We start from the raw sequence: 14,125 nt of genomic DNA, 5'->3' as shown, positions 1-14,125 counted from the left end.
ATCTTTATTTACTTATTTATTTATTTAGACAGAGTGCAGAAGATAGAGAAGCATCAACTTGTTTCACTTAGTTGTGCACCCAGTGATTGCTTCTCATATGTTACCTGTTTCTCCTGGGGCTCTTCTGGTGACCTAATGATGAAGCTAGTACTTCCAGAACTGAACCGGTGACAGGACTGCTCCAGGGAGTCACTCTATCCACTGAACCACCAGCCAGGGTGTAGACATGATATCTTTACAATGCTTTCATTTAGGAATAATGTTCACAGTCAAGCTTTCCATTTATGTCAGTCTGTTAACATTTCCCTCCAGCCCTTCCTGGCTAGCTCGGTGAGTTAGAGATCAACCGGAAGCACTGAGGTTGCTGGATCAATCTCCGGTTGGGACACATACAGGAACAGATCGATGTTCCTGTCTTTCTCTTTCTGTTTCTCTCTGCTAAAATCCATAAATAACAATTTAAAATATCTTCTTTCCTTATTTCTTTTTTTTTTAAACCCAAAATATATTCATTTAATATAGTCACCACAGAATCTCAACCAGAGACTTAATTAAAAAACAAAACAAATATATATCACAGCTGAAGATACAGAGTCCTGTACAGAAATCAAGGCAAGGTCAGACCATCTAAGGAAAAAATAAAAAGCCCAAGGACAGAGACAGGACAGCCCGGGTCAGGGATCTTGGCTGGAGACCTGTTTTGCGTAGGTTTCATGCAGGTACTTCTTAACGGCTGCGGGGCTTTTCCAGAGCTGGACAGCATGTGTGTTCAGTGGGCTGTCAGGGTTGGGTTCTCCTAGCAGGCTCTGGATTGAGAGCACAGTGGTCCTCACGTCATATAGGGCAGACCACTTGTCCTTTAGGATATCCAAGCAGAAGTTACCCTGGGTGTCCACATTGGGGTGGTAGCAAGGCTTGAGAAACTTCACTGTGGGCGCGCAGTATGGGTAACCCCTGGGGAACGCTAGAAAGAGCTCATATCTCAAGTCTTCATACTGTGCCAGCTGCTCCATGGATGGTGGCCACCTATTTGAAAAGGTTGTCTGATTCTGGGAAGGCAGAAACTCCTTTGTCTCCAGACATCATGAGGGTCATCACTTCCTGCTGTGACCTCTTGCCCACGGGGCCCTGGGCAGCTCCCCCACTGAGCTGGGCTCCTTTATGAGCTGCAGCAACCCTGGCAGTGGCTGGGTTGCGGTTCTGTGAGGCCATCTGAGCAGCGCTGACAGGAACACAGACTCTGAGAGCACGATTCTAACTGCGCGTATTTTTGTTTTTTACTAAAAAATGATTTTAAAAATTATTTTTTGTGATAGAGATAGAAAGTGGGCAAGATAGGGACAGACTGGATGCGAGAGAGATGAGAAGCATCAATTCGTTGTTGTGGCACCTTAGTTTCTCAGTGATTGCTTTCTCATATGTGCCTTGACCAGGGGGCTACAGCAGAGTGAGTGACCCCTTGCTCAAGCCAGTGACCTCAGTCTCAAGCTGGTGAGCCTTGCTCAAACCAGATGACCTTGCGCTCAAACTGGCAACCTTGGGGTTTTGAATTTGGGTCCTCTGCGTCCCAGTCTGACGCTATATGCACTGCGCCACTGCCTGGTCAGGCTGATTTTAAAATTTTCTAAATTTTATTTATTGAGAGCATTGGCCAAGAATGTGGAAGTTCCAGGTTTGATTCCAGGCCAGGCACACAGGACAAGCATGCATCAGCTTCTGCAACCTCTCCCCTCTCCTCTCTCTTGTTCTCTCTCTTCCTCTCCCACAGCCAATGCTCCATTGGAAAAAAGTGAGCCCAGTTGTTGAGCATGGCTCCATGGCCTCCGTCTCGAGTGCTAGAATGGTTCTGGTTGCAATGAACCAATGCTCCAGGTGGGCAGAGCATCACCCCTTAGTGCAGGGGTCCCCAAACTGCGGCCCCCTGAGGCCATTTATCTGGCCCCCGCCGCACTTCCGGAAGGGGCACCTCTTTCATTGGTGGTCAGTGAGAGGAGCATAGTTCTCATTGAAATACTGGTCAGTTTGTTGATTTAAATTTGTTCTTTATTTTACATATTGGATTTGTTCCTGTTTTGTTTTTTTACTTTAGAATAAGATATGTGCAGTGTGCATAGGGATTTGTTCATAGTTTTTTTTTATAGTCCGGCCCTCCAACGGTCTGAGGGACAGTGAACTGGCCCCCTGTGTAAAAAGTTTGGGGACCCCTGCCTTAGTGGGAATGCTGGGTGAATCCCTGTTGGGTGCATGCGGGAGTCTTTCCCTCTGCCTCCCCACTTCTCAGAGGAAAAAAAAATTTTTTCCTATTAATAGTGATAGCAAGGGAAATAGAGATAAAACAAACATACATTATTTTGTTGTTCCACTTATTTATGCATTCTTTGGTTGCTTGTACATGCTCTGACCAAGAAAGAAACCCGCAAACTTGTCTTCTCTGCATGGTGCTCTAGCCAACTTAGCTAACTGGCCAGGGCTTGGATGAGTATTTCAAATTTTTTTCCAGCCTAACCTGACTTTAGCACAGTGCATAGAGTATCAGTCTGGGACACAGAGGATCCAGATTTGAGACCCCGATGGTGCCAGGGCTCATCTGGTTTGAGCCCAAGGTTGCTGGCTTGAGAAAGTGGTTACTTGGTCTGCTGTAGCCCCCCAGTCAAGACACATGTGAGAAAGCAATCAACGACCAACTAAGGTGTCATACAAAGAATTGATGCTTCTCATCTCTCTCCCTTCCTGTCTGTCTGTCCCTCTCTCTGACACTCTTGTCTCTATGACAAAAGAAATTTCCATTGATTTGAGAGACAGAGGAAGGAAAAGATAGAGCAGAAGAGAGAGAAGTATTTCGTCATTGTTCCACTTAGTTGTTCCATTTTAGTTGTGCACTCATTGCTAGCTTCTCTTATATACCCTCAGTGATGGAATAATGCTATATCCGCATAGCCACCCGACCAGGCCTTAACGTAATTTTAAATTATATTTTCTTTTCTGTAATCATGGGAATTGTGTACTTCAACACAACTGTTAGTTTTCATCTTTAATTTTCTGCTCTGAGAACTCTGGCTAATTTGGGTTCAGGAAGATTGTTTCTCGTATGCTTTTATAAGTTTTATACTTGCTCATATTATACTTAAAACTATGATCTATTCTGACTTAATTTTTCTTTATGACTAGAGTTAAGGGTCTTAATTTATTTACTTGCCACTAGGTATACAATGATCACAGCATCTTCTGATGAAAGACTTATCCCATTGGTTTATACTGGGACTTTGGTGAAAAAGTAATTGATGGTAATATATTTGGATTCTCAATTCTGGTGGTGCCTTTCTCATTGCTGCAGAGAAATGGAGCCCCACTTTACTGGCTTTGCCCTCAGTGGCTTTCTTCAAGATCTGGTACCAGTGACAACTTTAGATCGTCTAGGCCGCTCTTCCTCTCTGGTGGGTGATGACCAGCCTCACTCAGTACCCACTTCTCCAAGTCTTTTTCTGGTCTTAAAAATATTATGAAAACTTTTGCAAGCAGTTCCAGGTTGGTGTTCCTTTACAAGATGTATGACCTCTTCTCTGTAGAGTATCATTCTCTGCTGTTACACCAATTCTAATCTCTTGACCATTTCAAAAATTTTAAAAGAACTCACTTTTTAAAAATACAAACTTTAAAAAAACTGCTGTGTCCATGTGCTATTTCTGCTGAACCACCGAACAAAACTTAGCTTGCTTCTTCGGTTTCCTCTGGAAGCTACAATCTCTGAAAATACCCTCGCTTTCCACTCGAGATATAATGCCAAAAAAACAGATAATCTGAGGACCTTCCCACCTTTCAGCCAACCCAGGGTACAGGCTTCAACTTTGTTGCTTTTCTTACTTAGGGCTTTAGGTTTCCCTACATGGCGGTCCCCAATGAGGCTTTGGGGAGCGAGGGAGCGCTGACGTATCACCTTTGACGGGAGTATGGGAAATCGCCTGTGTTACTTCTAACACTTTAGATCAGGGGTCTCAAACTCGCGGCCCGCCGAACAATTTTGTGCGGCCCGCAGACTAATCCACGAAGTTCAAAAATATTTTGGATAAAATTAAGTAAGCCTAGGTGCCTACTTGTATTTTTCATTTCTCTAGCATCCTAGCTAGATATTAGCTTAGTTAACAGCAGTTGTGATGCGAACTACAGTTTCTGGTCGTTTTGTCACTGAGTAAACTGCATGTACGAATGTGCTTGTTGTACTGATTTTTTTTTCGTTTTCAACTGCAGTGAGAAAAGTGTTGCGTAACAGTTGCCTTTTGTAGAGCTAGTGCTGCCCACCTAAGGGCTGTGATCTTGCTCTGCGGCCCACATGCTGAGTTGAGTTTGAGACCCCTGCTTTAGATCCTCGTTGGCCACCTTAACAGGGTTATATCTCTTGATGCGTTCAGGCGCCAAATCAGTTTGCGGAAGTATAAAGTGTTTATATTCCTAGCGGGCTGAAGAAAATTAGGTTAGTGTGCTCTTGTCCTTTGAAGTTTTCCGAATTGTTTTCGTTGATGGGAGGTTTGTCTCTCACATCACACAGTAGATGTGGTGCAGTGGGGACCCCTGGAATTATGGTGGTTGGAGGAGTCGTGTGGAAGTAGTTCCAAGGTATTTCTGAGGAAGCAGGTGACTGCCTGTGGTTTGGGTGCAGTTGGGCAAATAAGCTTTACAAATGTTTTTTTTTTAATTTATTTATTAAATTTAATGCAGTGACATTGATAAATCAGGGTACATATGTTGAAAGATAACATCTCTAGATTATTTTGACATGTGATTGTGCTGTGTACCCCTCCCCCAAAGTTAAATTGACTTCTGTCACCTTCTATCTGGTTTTCTTGTGCCCCTCCCCTCCCTCAACCCTTCTCTCCTTCGCCCCCTCCCCTCTCCCCCCACCCCCCACCCCTGTTGCCATCACATTCTTGTTCATGTCTCTGAGTCTCATTTTTATGTCCCTTCTATGTATGGATTCATATAGTTCTTAGTTTTTTTCTGATTTACTTATTTCACTCCGTATAATGTTATCAAGGTCCATCCATGTTATTGTAAATGATCCGATGTCATCATTTCTTATGGCTGAATAGTATTCCATAGTATATATGTACCAAAGCTTTTTAATCCACTCGTCCTCTGATGGACACTTGGGCTGTTTCCAGATCTTTGCTATTGTGAACAATGCTGCCACAAACATGGGGGTGCATATCTCCTTTTGGAGCCATTCTATGGTGTCCTTGGGGTATATTCCTAAAAGTGGGATAGCTGGGTCAAAAGGCAGTTCGATTTTCAGTTTTTTGAGGAATCTCCATACTGTTTTCCACAGTGGCTGCACCAGTCTGCATTCCCACCAGCAGTGCAGGAGGGTTCCCTTTTCTCCACATCCTCGCCAGCACTTATTCTGTGTTGTTTTGTTGATGAGCGCCATTCTGACTGGTGTTAGGTGATATCTCATTGTGGTTTTAATTTGCATTTCTCTAATGATTAGTGATGTTGAGCATTTTTTCATATGCCTGTTGGCCATCTGTTTGTCCTCTTTGGAGAAGTGTCTGTTCATCTCTTTTGCCCATTTTTGGATTGGATTGTTTGTCTTCCTGGTCTTGAGATTTACAAGTTCTTTATAAATTTTGGTTATTAACCCCTTATCAGACGTACTGTCAAATATGTTCTCCCATTGTGTAGTTTGTCTTTTATTCTGTTCTTGTTGTCTTTGGCTGTGCAAAAGCTTTTTAGTTTGATATAGTCCCATTTGTTTATCCTCTCTTTTATTTCACTTCCCTGTGGAGATAAATCAGCAAACATATTGCTCCGAGAGATGTCGGAGAGCTTACTGCCTATGTTTTCTTCTAAGATGCTTATGGTCTCACGGCCTACATTTAAGTCTTTTATCCATTTTGAGTTTATTTTTGTGAGTGGTGTAAGCTGGTGATCTAGTTTCATTTTTTTGCAGGCAGCTGTCCAATTTTCCCAACACCATTTGTTAAAGAGGCTGTCTTTACTCCATTGTATTTCCTTACCTCCTTTGTCAAATATCAGTTGTCTATAGAACTTTGGGTTTATTTCTGGGTTCTCTGTTCTGTTCCATTGATCTATATGCCTGCTCTTATGCCAGTACCAGGCTGTTTTGAGTACAATGGCCTTGTAGTATAACTTGATATCAGGAAGTGTGATACCTCCCACTTTATTCTTGTTTTTTAAGATTGCTGAGGGTATTCGTGTTCTCTTTTGGTTCCATATAAATTTTTGGAATATGTGTTCTATATCTTTGAAGTATGTCATTGGTATTTTAATTGGTATTGCATTGAATTTATAGATTGCTTTCGGTAAAATAGACATTTTAATGATGTTTATTCTTCCTAACCATGAGCATGACGGTATATGCTTCCACTTGTTTGTATCTTACTTGATTTCTTTTATCAATGCTTTGTAATTTTCCGAGTACAAGTCTTTAGTCTCCTTGGTTAAGTTTACTCCTAGGTACTTTATTTTTTTTGGTTGTAATTGTGAAGGGGATTGTTTCCTTAACTTCTCTTTCTGACTGTTCATTGTTGGTGTGTAAAAATGCCTCTGATTTCTGAGTATTGATTTTATATCCTGCCACTTTGCTGAATTCATTTATCAGGTCCAGTAGCTTTTTGACTGAGACTTTAGGATTTTCTATATACAATATCATATCATCTGCAAATAATTGCTGGGGTCCAGCCCCCGGGGAGAATCTAGGGGTCCCACAGGAAGAGACGGCGTCGGCACGAATCGAGTGAGAGAGCCGAATTCTTTTCTTTCTCTTTATTCTCTCGTTAGCATTTCCGGCCAGGCATCTCTGCCAAATGCTGGTCTAGCTTTCTTTTTATGCACACACACTAAGTTACAATCACATGGTATTTTTTTTTGCTATGGTTACATATTTCCAGATAACAGTTAGTTCATATCTATAAGCTACAAATCAGGTGGTAAGTTATTCAAAGTGCAGTTATACAATAACTTGAATAGCAATAACAATATTGGTACAAACTTTTAAAAGATTAGTACTAATTAATAACTCTACCTTACTGTTGTTGTGAGTCAAGGGCGCAGAGAGAGATAGCAGACAAAATTATCAAGGACTAGCAAAGGACCACCACTTGCTCAGGCAAATGGTCCTGAGTTCATGCAGTGTCCTAATTTTTCTCACAAGACTTCAAAAGGCTTGCTTATTAAGAAATTGGCCTCACATCAAGAGTACCTTTTGCTTAAAGATATATAGAGTGCACCTGCAAGATAGCTTAGTAGCAACATAATATCAGAAGGCATTAATTGCTATTGCTGCTATGGATTCCACCACATTCCTCTCCTTATTCTTGGAGAATACAAAAATCTCATGAGAATGTTTTACTGAGAATAGCCCAGCAACTGCCTTCAGTCACAAAACAAGTCTTTTAACAAAACATTCTTACTTGCCAGCTGCGCTTCCATCCAAGGCCACACAACGGGCCACTCTACTCCACCTTACCTAATATTCTAATGTCTAGTTAAACTTTATTCATTTACTATATTCATACACTAATTAAGTTCTTACTTTACTCTTTCTAACATGATTAATAAGAAGAAATTCTCCTACAAACTTAACCCTTTATGACGGATATCATGGCCAGCCTCTTAAGTTTATGAGCCCAGTTCAAGGGGCTTACAGGCTTTTCTGTGGAACTTACACCTTCTGTCTCATTTCCAAAGAAATTACTATAAATCTACAGGGAAAGCACGGTACTATTATCCCTGTGCCATAAATAATAGCACACACCCAGAAAAGGGGGGACATAAGGCCAGCTTAATTCAAAAAGTCAAAGGGGTAAGTATCGTTGTGCCTTTCCTTTGCGGTGACTTTGTAAACCCGCAGCCGTTGGTTTTCACTGCGGTGACTCTATCAACCAGCAGTCATTGGTCTTCTTTTGCTGTGACTTTGTCAATTAGCAGTTGTGGATCTTCTCCTGCTGTGACCTAGTTAGCCAGCAGTCGTTGATCGGCTCCCGACAAATAACGATAGTTTTACTTCTTCTTTTCCAACTTGAATGCCTTTTATTTCTTCTTGTCTGATTGCTGTGGCTAGGACTTCCAGGACTATGTTAAATAAGAGTGGTGAAAGGGGGCACCCCTGCCTTGTTCCTGATCTTAAGGGGATTGCTTTTAATTTTTGCCCATTGAGTATGATGTTGGCTGTGGGTTTGTCATAGATGGCTTTTATCATGTTGAGGTATGTTCCCTGTATTCCCACTTTGCTGAGAGTTTTGATCATGAGTGGGTGCTGGATTTTATCAAATGCTTTTTCTACATCTATTGAAATTATCATATGGTTTTTCTCCTTCTTTTTGTTTATGTGATGAATCAGATTGATTGATTTACGAATATTGTACTATCCTTGCCTCCCCAGAATAAATCCCACTTGATCACGGTGTATGATTTTTTCCATATATTGTTGGATCCGGTTTGCTAATATTTTGTTGAGGATTTTAGCATCTATATTCATTAGAGATATTGGCCTATAATTTTCTTTCTTTGTGTTGTCTTTGCCTGCTTTTGGAATCAGAATTATGCTCGCCTCATAAAAGGAGCTTGGAAGTCTTCCTTCCTCTTGAATTTTTTGAAATAGCTTGAGAAGGATAGGAGTTAGTTCTTTGAATATTTGGTAGAATTTGGTTGTGAAGCCATCAGGCCCCGGACTTTTCTTTGTTGGGAGTTTTTTGATAACTGCTTCGATCTCATTTGTTGTAATCGGTCTGTTTAGGTTTTCTGATTCTTCCAGATTGATTGTTGGAAGATTGTATGTTTCAAGGAATTTGTCCATTTCATCTAGGTTGTCTAGTTTTTTGGCATACAGTTCTTCATAGTATTTTCTTGCAATATTTGGAATTTCTGTTGTGTCAGTTGTTATTTCTCCTCTCTCATTTCTAATTTTATTTATTTGAGTCCTCTCTCTCTTTTTCTTGGTGAGTCTAGTTAAAGGTTCATCAATCTTGTTTACCTTTTCAAAGAACCAGCTCCTACTTTCATTGATCCTGTGTATTGTTTCTTTAGCCTCTATGTCATTTATTTCTGCTCTGATCTTTATTATTTCCTTCCTTCTACTACATTTGGGCTTTACTTGCTGTTCTTTTTCTAATTCTTTTAGATGCAGGGTTAAGTTGTTTATTTGAGCTTTTTCTAGCTTCTGAAAGTGTGCCTGTAATGCTATGAACTTCCCTCTCAGTACTGCTTTTGCTCTGTCCCATAAATTTTGTGTTGTTGTATGCTCATTGTCATTCGTTTCTAGGAATTTTTTTATTTCTTCTTTGATCTCATTCTTAATCCTTTCATTATTTAACAACCTGCTATTTAGTTTCCATGTGTTTGAGAGTTTTTGAGCTTTTCTGTTGTGATTCATTTCTAGTTTCAGCCATTGTGATCGGAGAAAGTGCTTGATATGATTTCAGGCTTCTTAAATTTGTTGAGAGCACTTTTGTGCCCTAACATGTGGTCTATCTTTGAGAATGTACCATGAGCACTTGAAAAGAATGTATATTCTGCTGCTTTAGGGTTAAAGGTTCTGAAGATATCTTTTAAATAGAGTTGATCTAGTGTTTCCAATACATATGCTGTTTCTTTGTTAATTTTCTTTCTTGAGGATCTATCTAGTGATGTTAGTGGGGTATTGAAATCCCCTACTATTATAGTATTGCTGTTGATCTCGCTCTTTAAATCCATCAAAATCTGCTTTATATATTTGAGTGCTCCTATATTAGGTGCATAGATATTTATAATAGTTATATCTTCCCGTTGGATTGCTTTCCTTATCATTATGTAGTGGCCTTCTTTATCTCTTACTATATCCGTTGTTTTAAAGTCCAATTTGTCTGATATAAGTATTGCTACTCCAGATTTTTTTTAATTTCCATTTGCATGAAATGTTTTTTTCCATCCTTTTACCTTCAAGCTATGTGTATCTTTTGTTCTAAGGTGTGTGTCTTGTAGACAGCACATGTATGGGTCCTGTTTTCTTATCCACGCAGCTACCCTGTGTCTTTTGATTGGATCATTTAATCCATTTACATTTAAGGTTATTTTTGATATGTAGTTGTTTATTGCCATTTTCTTCTTTAAAGGTGTATTTCTTTTTTTGCTATATTCTTTTCCCACTTTGATCTGTTTACAACAGACCCCTTAACATTTCCTGCAGCATTGGTTTGATTGTAATGAATTCCTTGAGTTGTTTTTTGTCTGGGAAGCTTTTTATTTCCCCTTCAATTTTAAACGATAACCTCGCTGGATAAAGTAGTTTTGGTTGTAGGTTCTTGTTCTGCATTACTTTCAATATTTCTTGCCATTCCCTTCTGGCCTCAAGTGTTTCTGTTGAGAAGTTGGAAGTCATCCTTATGGGGGCTCCTTTGTAGGTGATAACTTTTTTTCTCTTGCAGCTTTTAATATTTTCTCTTTATTGCTTAGCTTTGGTATTTTAATTATGATGTGTCTTGGTGTAGGTTTCTTTGGGTTTCTCTTTAATGGAGTCCTCTGTGCTTCTTGGACTTCTGAGTGTTTCTCTTGCATTAATTTAGGGAAGTTTTCAGCTATGATATGATTGAACAAAGTCTCTATTCCTTGTTCTTCTTCTTCTTCTTCAGGAACCCCTATGATGTCGATGTTATTTCTCTTCATGTCACAGAGCTCTCTAAGGGTTTCCTCTGACTTTTTGAGTCTCTTTTTCTCTTTTCTTCTCTGCTTTCATGCCTTCATTCCAGTTGTCCTCCAACTCGCTGATTCAATCCTCAGCTCTATCTATCCTGTTTTTAATTCCTTCCATTTGGTCTTTATTTCTGATATTGTATTTGTCATCTCCGAGTGATTCTTTTTTATACTTGCTATTTCTTTATTTAGATGTTCATAATGACCATCCATTGTTGTTCTAAGATCTGTAAGCATCCTTACAATCATTATTTTGAACTCTGCATCTGGAACTTTGATTAATTTCATATCACTCAGTTCATCTCCTGAAGTCTTTTCTGGTTTCATTTGGATTGCACTTCTTTATCTTCTCATTGTCTGTTTTTGGGGTTTTTATTTGTAGAGTTGGTTGAGTCTAGGCTTGGTGTTGTCTGCCTCCAGTTTTCAGTTATTTCTAGGTCTTGGGTTGGTATCAGCTGTTATCTGTAGTCCAGTTTTGGATTTGGGCAGCTTTGAAGTCTTGATTTGTTTGTTTTCTTAACAGGTGATAGGCTTTTTACTGATCTCAGCAGGGGGCTTCCTTGAAACTGTATCCAGGAATGCTGTGGGTGTAACCTGAGACCCTGAAGGCCTCTTTAGCCAATTAATCTCTCTAGTGGCAGGGTGTTTTCTCAGCTTCAGTAGGGGGAGGTGTATCTCAGATCTCCATGAAGACCTGAGTTACTGCCCCTCCTCTCCACTTCTTGTTTTCAGCTGTGTCTTGTTGCGCTGATTGGAGCTGGATAGATATCCGGAGATCTCTGATCCGGAAGCAATTCAGCTCTGTTTTGTGAAAGGTTCAGACCCTCTCCCAGCTATGGCTGCCTCCAGCACAGATGAGTCAGCTTTTTTAGGTCATCTCCTTCATTCCTTAGCCCCTCACAGTCTGTCCCTCTCTCTTTCCTATCCGCTTGGGAGATAAGCTGTTCTTTTCAACACACCTCGCTCTCTGGTCGCCAGGCAAGTGGCTGTGAGCAGTAGTTTCTGCTCTTTTCCTTTGTGTGAGATCCCCTCTGGGCTCTCAGCCTCACCCCCCACCTTCTCCGTTCCTGTAAGCAGGGGAGATTCAGGCGCTTCCTACCAGGTTTGTTGTGGCTTCTTCTTTGCTTCTTGGTTTTTGAGAGCTGTTCTTGTATTTCAGAGTTGGTTTTTCATGCTGATTTTTCCTAAATTGATTTGTATTCCAGTTTGGTGGTGAGAGCTGGGCATCTGTGCCTCCGCCTACTCTGCTGCCATCTTTTCCTCAAGAGACTACAAATGTTTTTTAAGTTTGCTTGGTTATATTTTGCCTTGGCCTGGGCATCACCTGTGCGTACTTGGTGGAAGGTTGTGGTGTTTACCCTCAGGGTACCAGGTTGTAATTTGCAGAATCTGTTTCTGCTTTGGAGGGCCCATTGTATGGCTAATGTTTGCTGGAGGTTTCTCTCCCACCCCCATCCCCCATCCACCATTAGTATCATGTTTATGATCCCATGCTCAAGGCAGTGACCTCAAGGTTTGGAACCTGGGTTTTCAGCCTCCACGTTTGATGCCCTATCCACTGATTGACTGCTTGTTCGGGCATATTTTTTAAGATTTTATTTATTTACTTTAGAGATAGGTGAGAGGGGGGCAGTGAGAGGGGAGAGGAATGGAGAAAGAGAGGGAGGGAGGGAGAGGAGAAAGTCGGGGGAAGGAGCGGGAAGCATCACCTTGTAGTTGCACCTTACATATCTCTTGACTGGGCAAGGTTGGGGCTTCAAACCAGCGCCCGGAGCATTCCAGGTTGATGCCCTATCCACAGCGCCACCACAGGTCAGGAATGATGAGGTTTATAAGAAATTTATTGATGCATTTGGGAACAGGTGGGCTGAGTCCAAAATGGCGTCAGCCTCGAGAGCCTGGGGATTTAAGCTTTTATAGGCGTAGTGAGCAAGGCTAGCGAGATTAATTTTGGTGGAGACTTTTGGGGCAGGGGATCACTTAATTAAAATTTGCCCCAGTGACGATATAGGTGTGGGTGGTGAGGGGAGGTGGAAAATCAGTCAGTTTTTCTCAGGTGGAGAGGTAAGGAACCGCCCTGGTGCCAGATCTCTTGAACCAGGCTAGTAGAGGATTTTTTGGTCAGGGGCCTTAGACCCTAACCTAACAGGTGTAGAGGTACTTTTTGAAGGTAGAGAAAGAAACTAAGTTGTTCTAGAGCTAGTTATTTCTGAATTGTTAGGAAGATTTCTGTAAGGTGCAGAGGTTTTGTGCAGGTAGAAGAAACAAAAAAAATAGAAGGAGTGAGGAAGTAAACAGTTAAAAAAGGGACTGCTCTAAGACCCCAGATAAGCAGGAAGCAGTTAGCAAAGATTGAGATGAGCGTCTCCGTACACCTCAAGAGAAAAAAAAGGCTGGAATGTTAAGACACATCTCACCTTCTACTGCTAAAAGCTTGTACATTCTTTCAGGACAAAAATCTGCTTCCTCTTCTATTATTCTTCAGTAGTTCATGGTGCTGCTGTTTTTCAGAAAGTCACTGACCGGGATGTGCTGATCTGAGCACACTAGATGCACCAACCCTCCTGTCAGCAGATGCCCAGGGCGGCAGCCCCTAGGGCCTGTAGCTAACACTCCCTCCAGTCCCTCTCAGTTGAAGCTACACTATCCACTGTGCCATCACCTGGTCAGGCTTAAAAAGCCACTTTTACCTCTTTCTGTGGAGAGCCTGCAGTGCCTTTACATCTCAGTCTGTGCAGGCGTCTGCTCATCGGCTTTGTATTTAGTTCCTGTGGCTTATTTGTCTATAGTACTATTATTGTACTGTTATAATTAAATAATTTTAAGTCTCTTAATTCATAGAGAATGTCTTTGCATTTTGTTATTAAAGCTGTCTATAGCTGTTTGTCTAGGATCTTGAATGGAATTTTATTCTAAATTGCACTGATTGATTTTTTTAGAGGGAGAGCAGGAAACAGAATAATTTGTTGATTAACTTATTTATGCATTCATTGGTTGCTTCTCACATGTGCCCTGACCGGTGATCGAACCTGCAATGTTAGCATATGTGGGGAAAACACTCTTAACCAACTTAGCTACTGAACCAGGGCTCAGATGAGTTTTTAAAGTTCTATATTCCACATCTGTAAGCATAAAAATAAAGACAGCTATTAGTTTTCTTCCTGATGGTAGAGATTATGCATAGTGTGGCACTTTATAAATCCTTGTGAGAAACAGTGTCTTTACACTCTTCTACGGCAATACAGGGATCTCAAAGCACTTCAGCTTCATTTGCCACGTTCCAATGTATTTACATTTTTGTGGACCTTTATTTTATGTGTTTCGATCCTTAAATGCTATGATACTTACTTATGAGACAGACAGTGCTAACCTGGTGGGGTGAGTGACACCTTTGATGGGACTGTTCATCTAATATGTTAAGGTTGCCGGTTTGATCCTTGCT

At 41.0% G+C, this 14,125-nt stretch overlaps 1 protein-coding gene across 1 annotated transcript; it reads right to left on the bottom strand.

The window, feature by feature from the left end:
* Positions 1–674: 674 nt before the first annotated feature.
* On the bottom strand, positions 675–1,212 carry LOC136332045 (ubiquitin-conjugating enzyme E2 C-like). The gene is made up of 2 exons (XM_066271297.1): positions 1,066–1,212; positions 675–995 (listed from the first exon to the last, which is right to left on the bottom strand). The coding sequence occupies exons 1-2, from the start codon at positions 1,210–1,212 to the stop codon at positions 675–677; spliced, it is 468 nt and encodes a 155-aa protein (XP_066127394.1).
* Between the last annotated feature and the right edge of the window lie 12,913 nt (positions 1,213–14,125).

The sequence above is a fragment of the Saccopteryx bilineata genome, chromosome 3 (genome assembly GCF_036850765.1).
Source record: "Saccopteryx bilineata isolate mSacBil1 chromosome 3, mSacBil1_pri_phased_curated, whole genome shotgun sequence".
Taxonomy (NCBI): domain Eukaryota; kingdom Metazoa; phylum Chordata; class Mammalia; order Chiroptera; family Emballonuridae; genus Saccopteryx; species Saccopteryx bilineata.
The sequence above is the reverse complement of the archived record's forward strand: the minus strand, read 5'-3'. Positions and strand labels throughout refer to the sequence as shown.

Excerpts from the sequence above, each read along its gene's own strand:
- LOC136332045 (XM_066271297.1), bottom strand. The coding sequence starts at position 1,212 with ATGGCCTCACAGAACCGCAACCCAGCCACTGCCAGGGTTGCTGCAGCT. Across the intron at positions 996-1,065 it reads TGATGTCTGGAGACAAAGGA|TATGAAGACTTGAGATATGA; the intron begins GTTTCTGCCTTC and ends CAGCTGGCACAG.